Source organism: Mustela nigripes, chromosome 6 (genome assembly GCF_022355385.1).
Source record: "Mustela nigripes isolate SB6536 chromosome 6, MUSNIG.SB6536, whole genome shotgun sequence".
NCBI classification, from domain to species: Eukaryota; Metazoa; Chordata; class Mammalia; order Carnivora; family Mustelidae; genus Mustela; species Mustela nigripes.
The window spans coordinates 104,237,380-104,260,570 of NC_081562.1; the positions used below are offsets into that span (position 1 = coordinate 104,237,380).

The 23,191-nt window shown below is 50.9% G+C and overlaps 2 protein-coding genes across 5 annotated transcripts in view; one reads left to right on the plus strand and one right to left on the minus strand.

Moving 5' to 3' along the window:
• Positions 1–6,239: 6,239 nt before the first annotated feature.
• On the plus strand, positions 6,240–13,647 carry NRIP2 (nuclear receptor interacting protein 2). The gene is made up of 6 exons (XM_059404959.1): positions 6,240–6,770; positions 10,517–10,669; positions 11,745–11,827; positions 12,162–12,283; positions 12,501–12,553; positions 12,893–13,647. The coding sequence occupies exons 1-6, from the start codon at positions 6,513–6,515 to the stop codon at positions 12,983–12,985; spliced, it is 762 nt and encodes a 253-aa protein (XP_059260942.1). The 5' UTR covers positions 6,240–6,512; the 3' UTR covers positions 12,986–13,647.
• A 921-nt stretch (positions 13,648–14,568) lies between these two features.
• The window catches only part of ITFG2 (integrin alpha FG-GAP repeat containing 2), a 12,380-nt gene continuing 3,757 nt past the window's right edge, over positions 14,569–23,191 (minus strand). The window contains exons 2-13 of one of the 4 annotated variants that reach the window (XM_059403823.1): positions 21,612–21,707; positions 21,041–21,082; positions 20,680–20,851; positions 19,743–19,882; positions 19,144–19,292; positions 18,670–18,767; positions 18,437–18,490; positions 18,244–18,335; positions 17,695–17,751; positions 17,419–17,536; positions 15,732–15,905; positions 14,569–15,640 (exon numbers count right to left, since the gene is read on the minus strand). In XM_059403823.1, coding sequence (XP_059259806.1) covers positions 15,537–15,640; positions 15,732–15,905; positions 17,419–17,536; positions 17,695–17,751; positions 18,244–18,335; positions 18,437–18,490; positions 18,670–18,767; positions 19,144–19,292; positions 19,743–19,882; positions 20,680–20,851; positions 21,041–21,082; positions 21,612–21,707 — 1,296 coding nt within the window. In that variant the 3' untranslated portion in view covers positions 14,569–15,536. Of the gene's footprint in view, positions 15,641–15,731; positions 15,906–17,418; positions 17,537–17,694; positions 17,752–18,243; positions 18,336–18,436; positions 18,491–18,663; positions 18,768–19,143; positions 19,293–19,742; positions 19,883–20,679; positions 20,852–21,040; positions 21,083–21,611; positions 21,708–23,191 lie in introns of all 4 variants that reach the window. The other 3 variants (XM_059403822.1, XM_059403825.1, XM_059403824.1) reach the window with 3 other exon arrangements.

Here is a 23,191-nt window from a genome sequence, read left to right on the forward strand (position 1 = left end):
ACATCCCAAATGGCCAATAGCCATCTATAGCTGGTGACTGCTTTCCTGACCAGCACAAAGCTAGACTCGCTAATGACTGTTGGATACCTAACGGCAAGTATAACGTATGGTCTGGTTTCATCTAAAGGCAGAAAGTTCTCTACAAGATCCAGGGCCAGAGAGCATGAAGATCAAGAAAACCTTATGTTTTCTCTGCCTTCCTCATCACTAGAAATACAAAAACCATAGTCCTCTGGCTGTTCTAGAACTCACAGCAAGTGTTCTGTGTACTCTTCCAGTAGAGGGAATCCCGGCCCTCTCAGGTCTGTCGGATTCAGCGTTTGGTGGCTTATTAACCCAGGTGGGAGGACACTGTGCCAAGGAGAGCCAGGAAGAGGGTTCCATCCTGGAGTAGATGAGGTAACTCCACTCTCTCTATAGCAGGAGACAGTGCTGTTAACCCCAGCGCGTCTTCCTGGTCCAAGTGACTGGTCACCTGAGGAGCTGGTCACCGGCCAGACAGAGAGGATGGAGAGGTGCAGCTCTACCCCGTCTGGGTATGTGTGCGGACAAGCACTGGCATCATCTACCCACCACCTGACCCCCACGGCTCTCTCTCTTCTCATCCTGCTTTATTTTTCTTCAGCACTTACCACTACCTGACATTATAAATGTAGTTGTTCACGGTCTGCTTTCCTCCTTAGAATGTGAACTTCATGAGAACGGGTCTTTCATCCCGTTCACCATTGCACGCCCAGAGCCTATCCCAGAGTCTGACACATAGTAAGTGCTCAATAAATCCTTTTTTGACTGAATGAAAGGAAAACTTGCTATAACTTAGAAGAGAACCAATGCAGTGAGACAGCCGAATCTCGTGCTTCCTTTTTTTTCTCATGAAATTTCTGAATTTGGATCCATTCACTTCAACATCTATGTGAACCACAAGATGAAAATAATGAGAGATATTTTCCAAGTGTCTTGGAAGGGAAAATCTCCATTTCTATTCCTGACAGTGGAAGACTGATTTAATCTTCCTCAGTAGTGCTCCTGGAAGTTTTCTTCCTGTGTCTCATCGTTAGAGTTCAATGTATTTACTCCTTGTTAATGAATTAGTTTGTTGAGTTCTGTAAAATTCAGGTTTAAAAATGACCAGGGATGGATGTCTGGCTGACTAATCAGAAGAGTACATGATTCTTGGTCCTGGGGTTGGGCCCCACATTGGGTATAGAGAGTCCTAAAAATAAATAAACTTAAAAAAAAAAATGACCAGGGGAGGGAAGTGAGGTAAGTTATTGGCAAAGACACAGACCACCCAGCTGAGGATACAAACTGGCCTCAGAACATTCCCTGGCATTTCTCCATCTTTTTTGTTTTGTTTTGTTTTGTTTAGAGTTAGACAAGCCTAGATTTTCTTCTTTTAAGTCAAAATATATTTAACATATGATATTAGTTCCAGATGTATTATATAGTGACTTGACAATTATATACATTAGGCAGTGCTTGTCACGATAAGTGTAGTCACCATCAGTCACCCTACAAAGTTATTACAATATTAATGATTATATTCCCTAGGCTGTAGTTTTCACCTTCATGACTTATTTATTTATATTTTTAAAAGATTTTATTTATTTGACAGACAGAGATCACAAGTAGGCTGAGAGGCAGGCAGAGAGAGAGAGGTGGAAACAGGCTCCCCGCTGAGCAGAGAGCCCGATTCGGGGCTGGGTCCCAGGACCCTGGGATCATGACCCGAGCCGAAGACAGAGACTTTAACCCGCTGAGCCACCGAGATGCCCCATGACTTACTTATTTTATAGCTAGAAGCTTGTGCCTCTTAATCCCCTCTACCTCCTCTCCTGCAACCATCAGTTTTTTCTCTGTACTTATGGATCTGTTTCTGCCTTTTGTTTATTCCTTTTTTTTAGATTCCACCTATAAGTGAAATCATGTGGCATTTGTCTTTCTCCATCCGAATTATTTCAACTTAGCATGATACCTTCCAGGTCCATCCATGTTGTTGCACATGGCAAGAGTTCACCCTTTGTATGGCTGAGTAGTATTCCACTGTGTGTGTGTGTGTGCATGCGCACGTGTGTACACTACATCTTCTTTATTCATTTATGGATGGACACTTGGGTCCCTTCCATTATTTGGCTATTGTAACTGGAGCTGAAATATACAGAAGGGCATATATATCTTTTCAAATTAGTGTTTTCATTTTCTGTAGGTAAATACCTAAAAGTAGAATTACTGGATCATCGGATAGCTCTAGCTTTAGTTTTCTGAGGAATCTCCATGCTGTTTCCAGAGTGGCTGCACCAGTTTGCATTCCCACCAACTGTGCAAGCGGGTTCCCCTTTCTCTGCATCCTTGCCAGCACCTCACCAGCACTCTGTTCTCACTGGTCTGAGGTAGTATCTCATTGTGATTTTGATTTGTGTTTCCCTGATGATGAGTGATGTTGAGCATCTTTTCATGTGTCTGTTGGCCATGTATGCCTTGTATGTCTTCTTTGGGAAAATGCCTATTCAGGTTCTCTGCTCAAATCAGATTATTGGGGGGGGGGGTTTGGTATTGAGTTGTATGAGTTCTTTAAATATTCTGAATATTAGCCCCGTACCAGATACATCACTTAAAAATATCTTCTCCCATTCAGTAGATTGCCTTTTTGTTTTCTGATGGTTTCCTTTGCTGTGTGGAAGCTCTTTATTTTGCTGTAGTCACAATTGTTTATTTTTGCTTTTGTTTCCCTTGCCTTTGGAGTCAGATCCACAAAAGTGTTGCTAGGGTCAATGTCCATGAGTTTACTGCCTATATTTTCTTCTAGAATTTTTATGATTTCAGGTCTTACATTTATGTTTTTAATCCATTTTGAGTTTATGTTTGTGTCTGATAAAAGAAAGTGGTCCAATTTCATTCTTTTGCATGTTGCTGTCCATTTGTTTAAGAGATTGACTTTTCCCCATTGTTCTTGTTTCCTTTGTCGTAGATTAACTGACTATATTGCATGGGTTTATTCCTGGACTCTTTCTTCTGTTCCATTGATTTACGTGCCTGTTTTTGTGCCAGCACCATACTGTTTTGGTTACTACAGCTTTGTATATAACTTGAAATCTAGAATTGTGATGCCTCCAGGTTTGCCTTTCTTTTAAGCTTGCTTTGGTTACCCAGCTTCTTCTGTGGTTCCACACCAATTTTGTTCTAGTTCTGTGAAAAACACTACCAGTGTTTTGATACGGATTGCACTGAATGAGTAGACTGCATGGGGCACATCATCTTATCAAGGTGAGCTCTTTAACTCCCAAGAAAGAAGAACTCACAGTTTTGCATTGCCAGAACATTCCCATTCTCCCTACAATTTGGGGAAAGAACAAATTTGCAAGGGAAGAAACCAAGGATCACAAAAAGGCAAAAGACCTTTTCCTTAGTCCCACTCCAAGATGGTGAGATAGATAGTGAATAGAGAGCGTTAGTTTGGGTCACAGAACCCAGAGACCAACTTGACTATTTTGCAGCTCCATTCCAGAGAATGGCATTCCCTGAGCACCAGTGCTTCCCAGTGCCAGGCAACAAAGGCCTTGTCAGAGCAGCTGGAGATGAGGTGATGCAGTCCCCAACCTCACCTCATTCAAACTGCAAACTTCCAAGTCTCTATTCTACACCAAAGTATGTTCATGCTTCCCTGGGGTTCTGTCTGCAGATGGAAGTGGACCAAAGAGTTTGGAGGCATCTCATCCACGTTGTGCCTGGCCCGAGGCAACTTTGCTAAGTGCTCGGGAATCATCTCATTCTTGTTCCTTAATAGCATTATTCTTCGAAAAAATGAATTAATCACAACCTCTTGAAGCTGTTTAAGTATTTTCAAACCTAAGGAACAAACTGCCAAAAACAAAGTTGATACTGGAAGGAGATGCCTTTCAGTATTGGGCCCATCCTGTGCTGTAGCATGGAGGCCACTCCCTGATCTATCAGTGTATACAGTTGCATGATGGACCTTGAGCAAGACTTGGGAGACAGAACACAAGGGTCTGATTCCTGGCTCTGCCATGCAGTAACTGACCGTTAGGTGAGATTTCTAAGTCTCGGTACATTAGCTTCCCAGGACTTCCATAATAAGTACCACTAACCAGATGGCTTGAACCAAGGAATGTATTGTCTCACAGTTCTGGAGGCTGGAAGTCCAAGATCAAGGTGTCAGCAAGGTTGGTTCTTTCTGAAGATGCTGAAAAAGGATCTGGCCAGGCGCTCCTTCTCCCAGCTTCTGGTGGATACTGGCAATCTTTGTCATCCTTTGGCTTATACAGCATGCATTCTCAGCCTTCATGTTTATGTGGCGTTCTTCCTGTGTGCACCTCTGTGCCCAAATTTTTCCTTTCAGTAAGGACACAGTCATATTGGATTAGGGCCAACCCTAGTGACCTCATGTTAACTTGATTCTCTCTTTAAAGACCCTAACTCCTAGTAAGGGTACATTCTGAAGTGCTGCGAGTTAGGACTTTCATGTACAAATTTGTGGGGGTCACAATTTGACCCATAACACTTAGCTACTTCTCTTATCTAGAAACAGGGATCACAATGCAATTCTTCCTCATATAATTGTCATGGCTGGGAGAATGCCTCACACAGGGTAGGTCTGCAGGAGGCCGTTGGAAATCTCATCTGTCTGAATGTGTGTGTACGTCTTGGTGATATCTGGGTTAGACTGAGCCCCTAGGGAGTAGGGCTCAATTGGAGTTCCCATCCTGTACGTGTCCAACACATGTGAGCAGATGTTTGACCCAGTGCATTTTGATGATGGTGAAGATAAAAGACTGGCTAGAAAAATCTGATGACAGATGAGCCAGGGCTGAAAAAGGTTTAATTCCAAGGGCTGGGGAGGAAGTGGAGGGCAAGGAACCCCTGAACACTGATCACTGGAGTGCACACTGATATAAATACTCTGGAGGGTAAGTTGGCACTATGCTAATGGGGGAGAAGCTGTGTATCTGATGCCCCAGCCATTCCACACCCAGGTATGTACTCTAGAGAAATGTTCACACCTGTGCCCAGGAGGTATGTGTAAAAGTGTTCATAGTATTGTGAACATGAATAAATGCGATAAAGAAAAAATATATTCATAGTACCATTGTTTGTAAGTGAAAAATGACCTAAGGGGCACCTGGCTGGTTCAGTCAGTAGAGCACGTGACTCTTGATCTCAGGGTCATGAGCTCAAGCCTCACGCTAGGCATGGAGCCTACTTAAAACAAAAACAAAATCTAACAAAAAATAACCTAAATTTCCTAAACGTGATGTATTCACAGAGGAATAATATACAGCAGTTAAAGAGAATTAATAAGGCAATACATATCTCATGGATGAATCCCTCTAATAAATTTAAATAAATATTTAAATATAAATAAATAAGTAAATATAAATCTGAATAAATATTGAGCAAAAAAAAAAAAGAAGAAATTGCAGAAGGATATATGCAATGGATCAGGCAAAGCTCAATGATGTGTTTGTTAGGATACATATATACGCATGTGCATAAAGAGAAGAAGGACAAGGCTGGGAATCGTGAAACACCAGACTGAGGAAGAGAGTTCATCTGGGGAGGACAGGTGCCGGGAGTGCTTCAACTAGAGTCCTAATAGTTCGGTTATTTTTTTCACCGAGGTGGCCACTAAAAGGTATCGGTTATCCCTGACAACTTCCTGAGTGTTTGAATTACAATGCTTCTTAAAGAACCAGGACTCAATCAGCCTTGCCTAAAGAGGAGGGGAGAAGCTGGGGCGCTTGTGGGGAGATTCAGAGCAGCTCTTGCCAGCCCTGCCCCCCAGAATCCGGACCCCAGAGTACCCAGACCCCTAGTACATCGGACACCTGCTACACTGAGAGGTTGAGACCCAGAAAGGGGAAGCCTCTCCTGTTGACAGGGAGGAGAGGAGGGAAGGACATTCTGAGGCTGCCCCTCTTTGTTCTGAACCTAGTTATTGGCCCACACACCCCCCCTCCAAACAGCAAAGAAGCCCAGGGGAGAAAGCAGTGGGGCAGCCCCAGGAGAGGGGAGGGCACATGCACGTGGGCACATGTGCCTCCATCCCACGCACGCACCAAGCATGCAGGCTGACCCCCCCCCCCCCCACACACACACACCCACATGCACTGGTTTTCAGACAAGCTGGCACGGACACCCTGACAGTTTACAACACTCTTACACCCCCTCGCGCTTGCAGGAATGCACGCGCGCACACATACAACACACACACACACACACACACACACACACACACTCCATCGGGACCCCAGAGTTGGCCGTGCTGTGGAGCCTGCCACCTGCAGGCCCTGTCAACCCCCGCCCCCCCATCTCTGGGAGCGCTGGGTTTTTCCAGCTGGAGCCTCACTCCCTCTACTGCAATCTCTGGCGCCGCCGCTCCTGCCCATTATTTATTGATTTCCTCTGCCCCCGGGGAGACCCTCCTCTCAGGAGAGCTGCCGCCCCGGGAGCTGGGGCAGGCGGGAAGCAAGGCTGGGCCACAGGAGGCAGAGGGGATGGAGGGAAGGACGGTTCGGCAGCCCCCACCCTGCTCATCAAGCTCGCCGAGCCCCGCAGGGGCCATAAGCACCAGGCAGGAGGCCAGGAGAGAGGAGGGAGACTCCAGGAGGAGAGGACAGGAGGCAGCGCCGGGGGACCGAGCCCCCCTGAGCCAGCAGCGCCGGCTCAGACAGGCCACCCAGTTCCTGCACAAGGACTCTGCCGACCTGCTCCCCCTGGACAGCCTCAAGAGGCTCGGCACTTCCAAGGACTTGGTGAGGCAGCCCTCTCCCGCACCCTTCCTCTTCACCTCCCTCTGTCCTGGGGAAGGGGGTGGAGGGCCGGAAAGGACAGTCCCTAAGCCTTCAGATCCCCTCTCCCTTGCTGAGAATGGGGCAGAGCTCGTCCCAGCTAGAGGGGCTCCACTCTGACCGTTCTCAGACTCTTCACTGGGGATGTTCCCAGGGCTTGGGGGCTCCGGGAGACCCTGCTGGCATTGCTCAGCTTCTCCCAAATAGTCCAAGATTTATCCTGGGGTGATGAGGAGCTGTGCTATTTAGGAAAAGAGGCTTGCAAGGACACAGGAACCTTCTGGAGCACGCATTTGCTGCTGGAAGGGCCTGGAGGCCTGGCTGGTTCAGGGCTGTGGTTTCTGTCCTATCCCAAAACAACAGATTCTCTCCTACCAGCTCTGGCCATTCACTGGGCTTTTTTTCCCTGCACAATGGAAGCAGTAAGGGCCTCTGTCCTTTCCTAAGCCCCAGGGTTTTGTATGGCTCTTGGCTGGGCCACTGGCCTCCTGAGTACCCTCTCACTCCCTTGTAGGGAAACAGGCCCCTCCAGGCTCTTTTCCTTCCATCTCCATGCAGCAGCTATGGCCTTCAGAGGGGAGGGGGCGTGTGGAGGGTGTGTGTGTAACAATGAGGAGGTGAGTGGGCCAGGGGACAGCTGCCTACACTCATGTCCCTCTGGGACAGTGGTGAAGACCGTGGGCTTTGGAGCCAGGCAACTGCTTGGGTTCAGATCCTGGCTCTGCCACTTCCTACCTTGGATAGGTTGCTTAATGGCTCTGAGCTTGCTTCTTCATCTGCTAAACGAGAACCAAATTAGTAGTATCTCCCTCATTGGGTTGCTGTGGGAGTCGCATATAACGAGCTTCGAAGAGTGCCTGGAGAATAGAAATTGCTATCAAAGGTCTAATTTGTATTGTTCCTCCAGCTCCTACTCCATTTAGCTTAAGAGAGAAAATAAGCTCCAAGAAAGGAAGGCTTCCAAGCCCTTGTAACCTCACCCAGTTCCTCGTCAGAGGATCTGAAAGGAGGCCTGTCCTACAACCTGAGAGCACAAAGTCAACCCCAGGGGTCTCAGCCCAGCGTTAGCCAGGAGGCTAACATAGCCCCTCACTCCCTTTCCTGACCTAGCCCTACCAGATTCCTCCTAGACGAACGGTCCCCCTCCAGGAACCCAGCCGAGAGGCACCGATTCCCATCTGATTCCCAGCAGCTCCCAGAGAGGAAAGGTGACCAGACCAAGATCTCAGTTCAGGGAACTTCAGAGCTGCTCCCTCCTGGCGGACATGGCGAGCACAGCTGAGAAATAGGGAGAAAGAGGGCAAAGGGGGAGCTGGTCCTTTGGCTCCCGGTGGCAAGGACCTCAAAGTCTCTATGGTTTGGAGACCATCCTACAAATTTCTGGCCCTGGAGAAGAGGCTTTATTAACACTACCATCCCAGAATGGCTGGGTCCTGAGATCTGCCTCAGGACCTCCCGGATTGATCTCAAGCAGTTTCGTTGTGTGGCTTTGGGAGTGAAGACATGGCAGCCTGGGAGGACCCCACTGTCTCCCTCCCTAGGATAACTCTGGAGCAAACTGCACAGCACTGGGGAGCCTGAAGCCTGTACTCCTAGTGGGAAAGGCGGGAGGAGAGCTGGGAACGGCAAGGCTGCTCTTTCTGGCCAGTCCCAGGGTTCACTGCCCTTTTCCCAGAGATGGGTCTCCTGGCGGCAGCCTTGTTGGCAGGAGCAGCTGGCCTCAAGGGCCTCATTAAACCAAGGGCAGAGAAACAGTCCCAGGTTCCCAAGAAGTGAGGATAGGTGGAGAAGCACGTGTGCAGCCTGGACAGAAATAGTCATTCTTCAACAAACATTTACTGAGTGCCTACTATATGTAAAGCTAAGCCTTGGGATACAAAGACCTGACCTCACAGGCTCTCCAGGCTAATGGGGGAATTAAAATCCACAAATTCCATCTGTGAGAAACATTACAAAGGGAGCTAAGGGAAGGGGTGCTGGGCTGAGCCCAGTGTGCAGAATGAAGAGTTCAAAGAAGGGGCGCCTGGGTGGCTCAGTGGGTTAAAACCTCTGCCTTCCGCTCAGGTCATAATCCCAGGGTCCTGGGATGAAGCCCCGCGCATCAGGCTCTCTGCTCGGCAGGGAGCCTGCTTCCTCCTCTTTCTCTGCCTGCTTCTCTACCTACTTGTACTCTCTGTCTGTCAAATAAATAAATAAAATCTTAAAAAAAAAAAAAAAAGAGTACAAAGAAGTCAGAGAGGGCTTCCTGGAGGAGGCAAACCGCACATTAATTACAGGATATGTATGGAATTTCAGACTTAAATACAAACCTCTCTCCCAAATAAAGAGTAGTTCTGAAAAAGTATCCAGTTATCCAGGCTGGCTAGAAAAAGAGGACAAAGAGGAGTCTCGGGGTGTGGGGGTGCTGAGCAGGAGCCAAGGTGTGGAGGCAAACAGCAGCGTGCTGTGAGCAGTACAAACAGGGGCATGGGGGCAGCAGATGTGCCGAGTGGGGGATGAGGCTAAAGACCAAGCAGTGGCCAGGTCCCCTGGGCTGTGCATCACCTTAGAAAGTTTGGGCTTGGGGCGCCTGAGCCTGGGTGGCTCAGTGGGTTAAGCCTCTGCCTTCAGCTCAGGTCATGATCTCAGGGTCCTGGGATCGAGCCCTACCTCGGGCTCTCTGCTCAGTGGGGAGCCTGCTTCCCCCTCTCTCTCTGCCTGCCTCTCTGCCTACTTGTAATCTCTGTCAAATAAATAAAATCTTTAAAAAAGAAGAAAAAAGAAAGTTTGGGCTTTATCAAGTAAGCGACAATACGCGGCTGTGCTTTGATTGATTTTAAACAGGAGTAACAGAGTTAGTTTTGTTTCACTTTGGAGCTCCTCAGACTTCGACTTATATGCACAAATCATCAGGGCATCTTGTTAAAAGGAAGCTTCTGATTCAGTTAAGTGTCGCTTCCAAGTGACATTAAGGCTACCGATCTGAGGATCACACTCTGAATCGTGAGGGTTTTAGATTCATCACTGGCCTTGAGCAGGTGTATGTGGGAGGAAACAGTACTGGAGGCAGTTTCTTGGGAATTTAGGGAGGGCGGTCTGGTGACCCAGACAGCTGGGGTGAGGCTTGAACAAAACCAGTAAGACAAAGCAGGGGTGGACTGGATAAATACAGAAGACAAAGCTGACGGAACTTAGGAAGTGAAGTGACCAGACAGAGTAAAGGTGGTTTCAGGTGGGGAAGAGTTCAAGCATCCTAGTTTTGAGGATGTGACTTCTTTTGTTTTCTGTTGTTGTTACTGATTTTTTTTTTTTTTTTTTCATCACATCACCAACCCTGGGATCTGCAGTACACGGAAGGGTGAGGTCAAAGGGGTAACAGAAAAAAAGTAAAAAATAATGTTCTAGACCGGCGATAAAAGCTCCCCAATCATACTAGTTTCTGAGACGTCCTGTCACCTATAGGTCAGTCTAATCTAAAAGGGACTGTTCTCCTGTTCCCATTTCTTCATTGCTGAGCCATCCTCTGGGGTCCCCCGAAACTGGCATGATGTGATCTTGGGGTTGAGTCTGCTATAACGCTCTGACTGCTGGTTCCTTACTCTAGTGAGATGCAGGACTGGGGTGGGGTTGGGAGGGGGGACATTGTGGGATGACTCCCAGGCGGGAGAACTGAGTGGCCTGGATACTCGGGTTTAGACCCGTCTGCCTTCTTTATTTTGGGACGGAGCCAGCAGCCGCATAGCGTGATCCAGAGACGCCTGGTGGAAGGAAACCAGAGTCGGCTTCAGGGGGAGTCTCCCCTGGTGCAGGCCCAGATTCACGGCCAGGAGAGCAGGAGGAAGACCAGCAAGACAGAGACTCTGGCTCTTCTGGTCAACTGCAAGGTGAGAAGGCCCCCCCAACCCACCACGGCACAGGCTTTCACGAACAGTCCTGCCTGTGACTGGCGCACTTCTGCCAGCCCCTTTTCTCCCCTGGGCGGTGGGAGAAGGAGGGAGGGAGAAAAGGCACCTCTCCCCGCGGCTTGGACCAAAAAATGGAATCCTGTACATTCTTTACTCTCTGCCTCTTCTCTCCGTGCTGTTCCACCTGTCATGGTCATTCCTCCTTCCTTTTATCAAATATAATCTTCGAATGTGAATGTGTAAATGCTCTTCAATGTCTTGTATGTCCATGGACCACCGTGCATGTAGGCAGCCTGCAACCCCACCCCCAACCTACACACTCAGAAAAAGCTCGTGCATTCCAAGGTGACAGCCTCATATGGTCCCTCCTTCTTGAAACCCTCTCTGACTTCCCCAGGAGGAAACAGCCTCTCCTCCCTCTTGTCTAGGGCACTTCACACCCAGTCCTTTCGTAGACCTTAACACTCGCTAGTGTGCACTAGTTACTGACACTTCCCTCACGCGCAAGCTCAGCCTTTACCCCTGTGCCTCCCAGCCACAAATCTCACACACAGCAGGTGCTCAACAGACGTCTGGGATGAGAAAATTACGTGCATTTGGGGTATCCAATCGTCACCCTATATGTCTGTGTATATCCAGAAGAAAGCGAACCAGTCTTCGTTTCCGTGGTAAGCTTGGCGCTTACCCACATCTGAAGTTCCCCGCAGGGCGGCCTGGTCTCACCCCCTCCTCTATGCCTCATCCAGACCTCTCTAAGCCAGGCCCTCAGCTTCCCAAGAATTCCTCTCCATGAGCAGATCTCCATTTCTGGCCAAGTTATTCCCAAGAGTATGGACTCCCCACGGGCAGCTCTACTTCCTTTTTGGATTCCTTCCTCTAAGAGCTGGTGTGGCCTCAACTGGACAAGTGCCATAAAAATCACTTGGAAAGATTCAATTCTTTCCTTTCACTCGTTTCGGAGAGGGAATCATCCAAGGCTGGGAAAGGTGAAGGATCCAAGCCCAATCCATTTTCCCGGGGGGCTCATGGAGTCTCCCATGACCCTCTTTCTCAGTGCCGAGACCAGGAGCTTCGGGTGGCCGTGGACACAGGCACCCACCACAACCAGATCTCTGCTGGATGCCTCAGCCGCCTGGGGTAAGGGCCCAGCCCAAAAGAATGGATGGCGGAAAAAATTCAAAAAATATTCTGAAATGACATAGTAGTAGTTGTATGACTCTATGATACACTAAAAACCACTGCATTTATAAAAGGGTGACTTTTAGGGTATATCTAGTATATATCAAGAAAGCTGTAGTTAAAAAATGAGGGGGGCTCTGATAGCAAAGACAAGGATTTCGACACCACATGGGGCCAGGTTATTGGATGAGAACCCAAGTGTGGTGGGGAGGGGTATCAGCTGACTAAGGGGCTGGAGCTGGGGCTGGGGCTGGGGGCTGTGGGGGCCATAACCTTTGCTTCCTAATCACAGGTTAGGGAAGAAGGTCCTCAAAGCCCCGGGTGGGGGCCTGGCACCTGGGCCCCCCACCCAGGTAGAGCAGCTAGAGCTACAGCTGGGCCAGGAGACAGTGGCCTGCTCGGCCCAGGTGGTGGGTGAGTCCTGCCTTCATTCCCAGCCCTCTTCGTCCTCTTCCACCTTCCTCTCCCGGCTGGGGCAAAGGCTGGCACCCTACGGGGTGTCCCCAGTCCCTGGGTCTGGATCTTCAGACCTGCGGGAGGGGGAGGGCAGACAGCAGGGAGCATTGGCAGGAGGGCACCGGGACCGCTGGGGGCCCCTCCAGCCTCTTCTGTTTTCAAACGATTCCGGCAGACGTGGAGAGTCCCGAGTTCTGTCTTGGACTACAGACTCTACTTTCTCTCAAGGTAAGGAGGATGCTAGCGCTTGACCCCCACTTGGGGGCCTCACCCAGAGGGCTGGGAAAAGGGGGTTAAAAGGCACAGGTGTGGTCAGCTTCTGATAAGGAAGACCTGGAGATGTCTTGATTTCACCTTTGCTTCCTTAGAGGTTTCTCATTTGCCCACAAGCAAAAAATAAGAACCAGATCCCACTGCCCACCCAACCCCCACCCCCAGCCCAGGACTCCAGGCGAATGGAAGCCAGGGGGAAGAGCAAGGAGTAGGGGGAGCCTGTGGGAAGTGGGAGGGCCCCCCGAGAGGGGCTCCCTGCTGAGAGACGCTTGTGTCCCCTCCCTGTCCCCACAGTGCTGCATAGACCTGGATCGTGGAGTACTACGTCTGAGAGCCCCCTTCCCAGAGCTGCCCTTCCTGCCTCTGTACCAAGAGCCTGGCCAGTGACTGCTGAACCAGTCTGTCCCCAAGGGGAAGGACCTTGCCTTGGGGAATTGCTGGATGGAGGAATGGGGCATCACTACAGCCAAGTAGCTGGGGATGACTGAGTCTGTCCCTCCTGTCGCCACCCTGTCCCCTGCCGCGCCGTTTCCCTCGGTCGACCACATTCCTCTCTGCTTCTCAGCCACTGCCCAATCCTCCAGGAGTCTTCCAGAGAGAGGGCCCGTGACCTCAGGGGCCTGGCTTCTCTCTCCCTGTTCTCCTCCAAGTTAGGACTGCAGAAAAGGACGTTAAGCATGGCGTGGTGGGAACTGGCCCGAGTCAAAGGCCGCAGCCTGCACCACCCTTCCCGTTCCCCGCCGTCCACGCTTCCCACCCCTCAGTGGCCTTCACTCCTGCATCCTGCCCACCTCGGCTTCAGGGGCTCGTTACCTCTCCCAGCTAGACTGCCGCACCTCACCCGGGGTCCTGTCCCTGCTGACGCCCACCTTTCTGATTCCGCACATGACTGCTCACAGGGCAAGCGAGTACTCCGGTACACTGGAAGGTGAGGACGGCCAGGCTGGGGGCTTCCTTAGTTACCTTTTCTGGGGCTGCCAACGTCTGAAGTGAGTAATCGCCCCGTGCGAGACCTCGGATGGACCTCCACTACTTCCCCCCGCAGCTCTCCTCCTCCCCTCGCTTTTTTACACCTCGGGACCCTGAACTCTGGGGGGTGGGGCGGAGGGGCCCTGTCAGGAACTGCCCCACAAGGTGGAAAGGAGGGCAGGTGCTCAGTCCTCAGCCTCCACCTAACCAGGATTCCTTCTTGTTTCTGGAACTGTTCACCTCGTTAGACCTCCCTTCCCCTCATCTCTGCCTCCTGGGCTTGAGCTTGTCCGATTTTGGAACCAGTGGCTTTCTATCCACCACCTGGCTGTGACCCAAAGGGAAAGGACAAGGAGGCTTTTTGTTTTCAGTGTGAAGAGGGGAACTCAGACCTTAAGAAGCCGGACCCTTGAGTGCCTTTCGGGCTCGTTTCAGTCTCTCGGGTCATGGATTCAGGGTAGAGGAAGAGAGTGGTCTAACTAACCTCAGCTGGGAAACCAGAGGAGTCCTTGGAGTGGAAACGCAATCTGGAGCCCGGGGTAGATCAGAGAAGCAGGCTACCGGCTACCACCCAGCTGCCTTCTGACCTCCGGTCGCGCCTCTCCCAGCTACGTCCCCTGCCCTCAGAAGCAGCAGAGGGGGCACATGTGTAATAAGGATCCCCTCAGGCCTCCTGCCCCGCCCCATCACCTCTGCTTTCCTGGCGCTGCCTTTTCTCTTCTGCCTCTTGCTGCTTCTATAATTGCAGACCCCGGACCCAGGGGCTGGCCTTCAGCTCAGCTGCTTGTCCATTTGAATAAACACCTGTTTCTCTATGCCAGTCTCCTCCTCTGGACTTCCTCCATGTTGATCAGCGTCTGCACTGGTAACTCTGCCCTGATTTCCTTACAGAAAGGCGATGTGAATGTGGGCCTTTCCCCAGCTCGATCCATCTAGCTGGGGTCGAGATAATTGAGAGCAAGGTCTTTCAAACTCCTTGAGGCACAACTCATGGCCAGAAATGCATTTTACATTGTACTCAGAGCACACACACAATTGTAACAAAACAATACTTCTCCTATTGCGAGCAATATACTCTGACATTTCTCACACTACTTTATTATATCCTATTTCGTTCAGCCAAAAAATGCTGACCACAACGCACCACAGGATGGCAACCTGTAATGTGAAAAAACACCGGCTTGGGAGTGTGCAGAATCGAGAGCAGAAGGGGTAAAATTGGCCCAAGATACAATTCTGGTTGTGGTCTGGCTCCTAAACTTGCACCAGATTTCGAATGTCTGTTGTCTCATAGACAAAGTATTTGGGGGGAAAAAGGGACCAAGGCCTACGAAACCACACAATACTTAAAGAACATGGCAAAATGAGGAAGTGCTAACCTGGCTTCTTTGATAAACAGAAGAAAATCATCTCAGGGTTGTGGGAACAGTGAAGACCAGAGTGTAAAATGTCTGGAAAGACCGTCTTCAAAAGCAAAACACTGGGCCATTCCTGTAATCACCATGGATACCAATGACTTAGAGCTGTGCCAGGGGAGATGGAGCCTGGAACGGGGGAGAGCCCTTAACTCATTGCTCCACTGGCCCGAAAGCCTGCTTTCGTTATAAGCGTTGGAGCCATGTAAAAGACCTGTGCTCCTGGCTCACAAACATGCTTGTTTGCCACACAAGGAGAATGGGGAGCTCCAGGAGGGAGGGGGAGGTCCCTCATATGTGGAATGAGGTTGGGGTCCTACAATCCTGCCGATGTGACGGGTAAGGTACACGAAGAAATGAACAGAAGGCCAACTCGTCTCTTCTTTCACTGAGAAGACCAAGAAGGCTACAGTTCACAGCCCCCCTAGGATGGCTGCCATCCTTCCATGTCCCTCTGTGATGTTTGCTTCCTATTCTGCCAGCACCATGGATACCTGGGGGGTGGGGCGGGGGGGTTCAGGAGGCTCCTTTTTCAGCTAAGAGGGCAAGTCCGGTTAGGTGGGATCGTGGAGGCTTGCAGGAGCACACTGGGGTGGCTGGTCCGGATGGTAGAGCGTCTGGTGAAGCAGGGCACGGACGGCTGGGACATCGTCAGGATCTGAGGACAGGAAAGGGGTGGGTCAGAGGTTGGGGATCTCCTGGGCACCTGGCACAGGGCTGCCCCAGCTGTGAGCCCTCCTGGGACTCACCCACGCCCAGCTCCTGCAGGAGGTTCTGGAACTCTGGCTCAACCTCCAGCAGTTTCAGCAGATTGGTCGATTCCATCCGCTCAAGCTGCACCTCCCAGTAGACGTAGATCTTCTGGTTGAACGTGACATACACGAGGCAGGGGCTGTTGCGGCCCTCCTTGCAGGCATAGAGGCCTGAGGGGTGTGGGGGGTGAGACGGAGGTCAGGGGGTTCCAGTCCCAGTGGGGAAGGGCAGAGCCTATGACGCAGACCTTGGAGTCAGCCATTCCCACTCTCCCATAGACGGCAGGCCAAAAACCAAAGGCCCTCTTTCTATTCTCTCTGTAGTGGGAACTCAGAAAAATAGGTAAAATAGGGGGCACCTGAGTGGCTCAATAGTTAAGCGGCTGCCTTCGGTTCAGGTCATGATCCCAGAGTCCTGGGATCAAGCCCCGCATCAGTTTCCTGCTCAGTAAGAAGCCTGCTTCTCCCACTCCCCCTGCTTGTGTGCTCTCTCTCTTGCTGTGTCCCTCTCTGTCAAACAAAATCTTAACAACAACAACAACAAAAAAACACGTAAAATATGTGGCCTATTTCAGACATGGAAAAGTACCAGGCAGAATAGCACCCTAAAAGTGATAGCTGTTGATGTCCTCATCTGAGTGATGGCCCTGGAGGAATGAAGGGGAGTCTTGGTAGTCCAAGGGGTAGATGAGCAAAAAACAATCAGAAACTCAGGCTTCTCTTAGATGGCCACGGTTCCTTCTTCAAAGGCATTTTAACCTTTCAGGACATTGGAGAATGAACCCCAGAGCACTGTGTAATTCTTAGCACCTCAGCAACCAAAGGTATCCCCATGTTCCCTGCAAGAGCCAGCGCTGCTTTTCAAGTCCCCGATTTGGAACCAATGCTCTAGAATGTTCCTCACCAAGTTCTGACACGCTCAGATGGGAAAGAACTTTGCAGTGTGTTCACACATCCCAGACGGAGAGATGATAAGAACTCAGCCCATTCTTTTTAAAATTAGTCTCTCTCTCTCTTTTTTTAAGGTTTTATTTATTTGACAGAGAGAGAGAGATAAGAACTCAGCCCATTCTTTTTTAAATTAGCTCTTCTTTTTTTTTAAGGTTTTATTTATTTGATGAGAGAGAGACAGAGAGAGACAAAGAAAGAGAGAATGAGTCAGGGAGTGGCAGGCAGAGTGAAAATAGACTTCCTGCTGAACAAGGAGCCCAACATGGGACTCAATCTCAAGACCCTGGGATCATGACCTGAGCATAAGGCAGACGCTTAACTGAGCCACCCAGATGCTCCAAACTCAGCACATTTGTGAAGATAATCAGAGGTAGGTCTATCACTCTCCTTTATTCCTTATTTAAAACTGTAAAGGGTGCTTGAATGGCTCAGTGGGTTCAGCGTCTGCCTTTGACTCAGGTCATGATCTCAGGGTCCTAGTATTGAGTCCTGCATTGGGCTCCTCGCTCAGCAGGGAGCCTGCTTCTCCCTCTGCCCCCACTCTGCTTGCGCTTAAAAAAAAACCCCAAAACAAAAAACCTGTACAGATGGCAACCTAGTACCCACCGTCACCCTCTAACACAAGTGCCAAAGAACTCATCTGTTTATGAAGACTCAAGTTAGGGGAGGCGGAGACAGTGGACACAAGGGTGGACAAGTGTGGTGAGAGAGGGGCCATGGGCCAGGGTCCCACCTGCACAGAAGGCTCGGATGTTCTCGTCCACCTGGAAGCGGACAACGGTGCGGTTGTGATCAATGATATATGTCTGTCCATCCCAGGCACAGGCCACCACCTCCTCATGCCCATTGCCCTGCAAAAGGCCAGAGACCAGGCTGCAGGGGTGACCAGCAGCTGCTGTGCCAAGAGCCCTCGTGATGGGGCCTGGGTGAAAAATGAAGGAGCAGTGCACCTGGCCCTGTGTGCTCAACAGCCAGCTGGGAAGAAAATGAGCCTAAGTTTCTTACTGACCTTGCTCCTCGCGTCTGTGGCCACACAGCCCACGGGGGCAACAATATTCCCAGTCTCCTACGGAGGAAGCTTCAGTCGATGGAAGTGAAGCCACTCACGCGAGGTCACGCAGCAGGGAAGGGAGACGGCATAGAATCAGGGCTCAAACCCGACCTGGTCTCCCGGCTTTAAAGCCTTGGGCCTCTTCGCCTAACCATCACACGTGCACAAGTCTGGCCCCGCATGCAGGCTGCAGGGGCCGCAGCCTTAGTCAAGAGGGGCTCAGACACAGACGAGAAAAAAATGATAGAAGGAGTGGGGGGGCGAAGAACTCACTTCTGGACCCTAGTAACTTATTTCTCGTTAGACCCGTTATTGCTGCCAAACCACTGGTGCAGGCACTGTGCTGCTGGGAAGGGAACGGGGCTGAGCTCCGAGGGATACGGGCAGACAGACGCACTTGAGACGCATTAGAGTCCGTCTGAAGAGACGGAGAGGGAATTGAGAAGGGAGGATGTCTCGCTTAAATCTCATCTCTCCGTGTCAGGGAGGTAAGGCTGCTCCTCTCACCGTGACATCCAGTTTCTCCAGGGCGAAGAGCTGGTGATCCACCTGCACTGACCACAGCAGCTTGTCTGCTTCCTCCATCAGCTTCAGGGTCCCTGCGGGTGGAGGAGGGGAGGACAGGCAGGCCAGGGTGGGCATGAAGGACCCCTGAGCAGACCCCACATGCACGCAGCCCCCAACCCCAGCAGGAACTCACCATCCAGAGTGCAGAGGGCAAATAGGCCAGAGCCAGCCCTCTCAGCGGTGTGGCCTGTGGGTGCGACAGAAGGACGGGAAGAAGAAAAGGTGAAGGGCAAGCCAAGGTCAGAGGGTACAGAGGGAGGGGCGGTCCAAGGCAGGCAGAAAGGGAGGGCCCTGCAGCCCCCTTCTCCCAGGACTGATGCTGGCCCCTCCCCTCGGCTCCCTCTCACGCCCCCAGCCCACCTTCACCTCGTTTGATGTTGCCAACGAGGTGGGTGGAGACGTTCTTGTTGTGGATGCGGCCAGAAGTCTGGTGCAACATGACATCTCGGGCAGCCAGGGTGTCCCTGTGTGGGGTGGAGGGGGATACTAAATGGGGATCAGGAGAGCCTAGTTCTCCAGTACTTTTCTAGCCCCGATCTCCCAGGATGTGAATCAGCCTGGACACCGACCACTGAGCCTTGTCTGGCCCGTGTGGCAAGTAGAAGAAAAGAGAGAGACAGAACTGCCAAGTTAGAATCTTGGAATCTCCTCCAGGTGCTACAAGGTGAAAGCCTAGGATTCCCTGGGTCCCCAAATAATCTTCTGTAGTGGGGAAGAGGTGCCATGCTGGGACCCAGCTGAAGCAGCTCTGTCAACTACAGACCCATCTGCTGCCATGGAAATCCGGGAGCCCCTCTGGATTCCATGCACCCCACGCCGTCCACAGGTCTGCTCCCTTACCTACTGCCCTCCAGGGCTCCCTCTGAGGTTGGGGGGGGCCCGGTGTCCTTGTTCCAGGTACACAGCAGAATGGCGTAAGCACAGCCCGGCTGAGATACCATCAGTTCTGGCACACCCAGGGGCCCGGGAGTCACCGAGAGACTGTCCACCTACACCAGGGAACAGGGGCTGACAGAGGGCTGGGGCAGAAGTGGGACCCTGCAGAGAACAGGGGAGAGCGTGGGGTAGGGGCCCTGGAAACAGTGCCCCGGGCTTCAAGGGCAGGAGCAGGAGGAAGAATGCAAGTTCACAGGGCTCCTACTCGGTTCCATTCTCTCCATACAACCCACCTGCTCTCCACGGGAATATGTCCTATGGCCGTGCCGTAGAGCACATCACACCACCTGCACCCTCGTTACCCAGTGCTCCCCTCTCTCTGCCAATGGTTAGTCACTTGCCCCTCACACCCTGATCTGAAACTCTCTTCTTTGGATTTCTCTCAACAAGGACATGTTCTCTTTCTCCCACCCTAAACCCAGGCCCATGACTGTGCTCCCTTTCCTGGAGGGGGCCTCCTCCCTGCCCCCTGAGGCCCCTGAGCCCCACACTCAGCCTCTCACCTGACCCTCCAGCGTCCATTTCTTGAGGGACACCAGCTGTCCCATGGGATGCTCAGTGCCCTCGCCCAGATCTTCCCAGCGGAAAGCCCGGACCACGCGGTCTGTGTAACCTACCACCAGCTCGCAACGCCCATCTCCATCTGCAGATCCAGAAAGACAGATGCGTTTGGAGCCGAATGTGTAGTCACGAGCTTGCATCCTTCACATGTGTCCTCCCTGCTCCTCTGCTACCACCACCGCTACTGGCACATTCACCCACCACAACCTCACACCTGATGTGAACCCGCAAGCACTGTGTCTGCACCTGCTCCCCTGCCTGCCTTTTGCATGGAACACTAACCCCCACCCCCGCCGGACCCAACGGCTCCGTGGGTCCTATCACGGCTTCCCTCCTGTTGCTTCTGTCAGATACACAACCCGAGTGTCCCAAATCACGCCACGTACCTCCCACAGCCTTCCGGGCAGCTTCCAGCCAGGACATCAAGCCCTGTATCTGTAGGGCAGGCTCCCTTGCCACCTTCAGTGTCTGGCCAAATGTCACCTTCCCAGCAATGGCTTCCCCACCAGCTCCCTTTAGAATTGGTACCTCTACTTCTCTGCCCTGACACTTGCTAGCCCCCTTACATGGTTTCTTTTCTCCATGGCACATCCGACCTTCTCATATAGGACTCCATTTTCTTACAGTGTTCTACACTGTTTCTCTTGTGCCCTTTCCCAGTAAGGGTCCAAGAAGGCAGTGACTTCTGTCTGTTTTTTTCACTGCTGCAGTCCCACTGCCTAGAACAACACCTAGTTTATAATGGGAGCTCAGTAACTCAACATAAAATGCATAATAACTGCACACATGAACGCTAACTACCTCCCCGAATCCCTTGAGATCAGCTCTACTACCCATTGACTCCTATTCCCCCGGCTGCTTGCAGACGGCCATGCCCACCGATGTCGCTGATCAGCATGACCTTGGTGTTGGCAGGGATATGCTGTTTGAACACTGGATGTTGCTCCTCTGCCGTCAGGCTCTCGTGGTGCCCAGAAGCATCCAGGGCCTTGGCAGGTGTCAGGTCACACAGGTGAAACCATCCTTCTGCACTCACCGCCACTACCAGGTTCTGGAAGAAACAGAGGCATGGGAGGGATGAGCTGGGGAGGGAAGTTGGGGCATGAGCCTCGTCACTAAAGCACAGAAGTGAGAGGGCTGAAGCCTTTAACTCTCGACTGGTTTCCACCAGGAGATGGGGGTCAATCTAGGTAAAGCCTTGGAGTTCTACCGAAGTCCCAACATCCCCTAGGGTTCTTACCTTTCCTTTATTACACACATCTCCGACCCCAACGCAAGTCAGCTGCAAAGAAAAGGGGAGACACACTGAGGGAGGCCAGTACTCCTTAAACTCCAGGAAACAAGGAGAGGTTTGTTACCAGTTTTCGCTGAAAACTTGTGCCCTGTGACCTACACTAATAGTTCACGCTAATGGAGTTCTTACGCGATGAGTTTGGTTCTACCCCAGACACCAACAGGAAGACCTAAAGTGGTAAAGATGGTCTGGGCTGAACAGAAGTTTCACATCAGGATAGCCAGTTTATTTCTAGACTTCTTCAAAGTCTTACCCCCCATTTTCTACTATATAAGCTCAGATGACCTTGGCAGCTTTGGAGTACTAAGGAAGCAACTCCACAACAGAAAATAAAAACCAGCCCAGAAGCTGGGAGCGCGTCGCCTGGTGGCTCCCCTCCCTGAATTGAATGAACCCCGAAAGAACAGCTGGGCTGAGGAGATGGTGAACTGGGGACACACTGGTGGACTCCTGTGGGGCTCAGCCTTGACAGGAAGGATCCCTCTGCCCCTCAAACCCCAGGGAGTTGAACACTGACCATGCCCTGGCAGGAGCAGGTGAGCCACGGCCGGCTGTCATCATTCTTATACACGAACAGCTTCCCGCTGGTGTCCCCCACCACTAGTTCATTTAACTTCGAACAGGGAGAGAAGACAGGATTAGTTAGGATGGGATCTTAGGGAACCACCTCAAACTTTTCTCTACGGGGCCCCTCCTAGGGAGGTCACAAGATCTCAATTTACATATTCACTAACTTTTTAGTTAAAAAAAAAAAAAGTCCTCTGCAACCAACAACAGCAGTTTCCTTAGAGTTTCTTTAATTCCCTGTAGGGGTGGGTGCGTGTCAAGGGAAGTTAGTAGAATGCGGCAATATAGAAATCTATGACCCTGGGGCACCTGGGTGGCTCAGTGGGTTAAACCTCTGTCTTTGGCTCAGGTCATGATCTCAGGGTCCTGGGATGGAGCCCTGCATTGGGCTCTCAGCTCAGCAGAGAGCCTGCTTCTCTCTCTTTCTCTCTACCTACTTGTGATCTCTGTGTCAAATAAATAAATAAAATCTTAAAAAAGAGAGAGAGAGAGAAAGAAATCTATGACCCTTCCCATCCAGAAGTCTGACAACATAACAGCCCCAGGGGCTGCGTGCCTGACTATCAATGGTACATGTTTCGAAAACAACCCAAGATATTGAACTCTTGGAAAACTGAACATCAGACCACGTATTTAATCGCACGCCAAAAGAGAAAACAAGGTCAGCTCTGGGGGTCCTCCTCCTTCTTGCAAGACTTTCTGATCACAGTGTGTATGAGCGCACGTGGAGCAGGTGGAGGTGCTGCACGTGGAGCGGGTGGAGGTGCTGGAGGGGACAGCATGAGGGGTTTGCAGGCCTCAGCCTCCACGCTCTGGGCCTCTGGCGCCCTCAAGTGGTGGCCGAGCTCTTAGGAGGGGGCGCCCTGTACCAAGCCTCTTCTCTATTTGTATCTGGGTACTCCATTTTCCCAGAGGTTGCCAGAAGGCTGGCTACCTTTCCAGGGGCTATCAATGAGAGCAAGGTAGCACCAAAACCCTGATTTACCCTTGTGGGGGGCAGGACCAGCTAACGCCTCTTTCCTATTCTCAAAACAGAGTGAACATTAGATTCTCAAGAGCTTTCATTCTAAAGGCAACACAGACATAACAGATCAACAATAAGGAAGAGTTGAAAATGAACTGGTGTTTATTAATAATAATTTACTTGATTTGAATCTTTGATTTTTTAATTTTTTTTAAATTTTATTTATTTTATTTGACAGAGATCACAAGTAGGCAGAGAGGCAGGCTGAGAGAGAGAGAGGAGGAAGCAGGCTCCCCGCTGAGCAGAGAGCCCGATGCGGGGCTTGATCCCAGGACCCCGGGATCATGACCTGAGCCGAAGGCAGAGGCTTTAAACCACTGAGCCACCCAGGCGCCCCTCTTTGATTTTTTATTTATTTATTTATTTATTTATTTATTTATTTTTTTAAGATTTATTTATTTATTTGACAGAGAGAGATCGAAAGTAGGCAGAGAGGCAGGCAGAGAGAGAGGAGGAAGCAGGCTCCCCGCTGAGCAGAGAGCCCGATGTGGGACTCGATCCCAGGC

What these genes read in the sequence shown, in the direction of transcription:
- NRIP2 (XM_059404959.1), top strand. Translation starts at nt 6,513, where the DNA reads ATGGAGGGAAGGACGGTTCGGCAGCCCCCACCCTGCTCATCAAGCTCG. An exon ending in CTCTTCTGGTCAACTGCAAG is followed by an intron (nt 10,670 to 11,744) that starts GTGAGAAGGCCC and finishes CCTCTTTCTCAG; the next exon opens with TGCCGAGACCAGGAGCTTCG. An exon ending in GGATGCCTCAGCCGCCTGGG is followed by an intron (nt 11,828 to 12,161) that starts GTAAGGGCCCAG and finishes TCCTAATCACAG; the next exon opens with GTTAGGGAAGAAGGTCCTCA.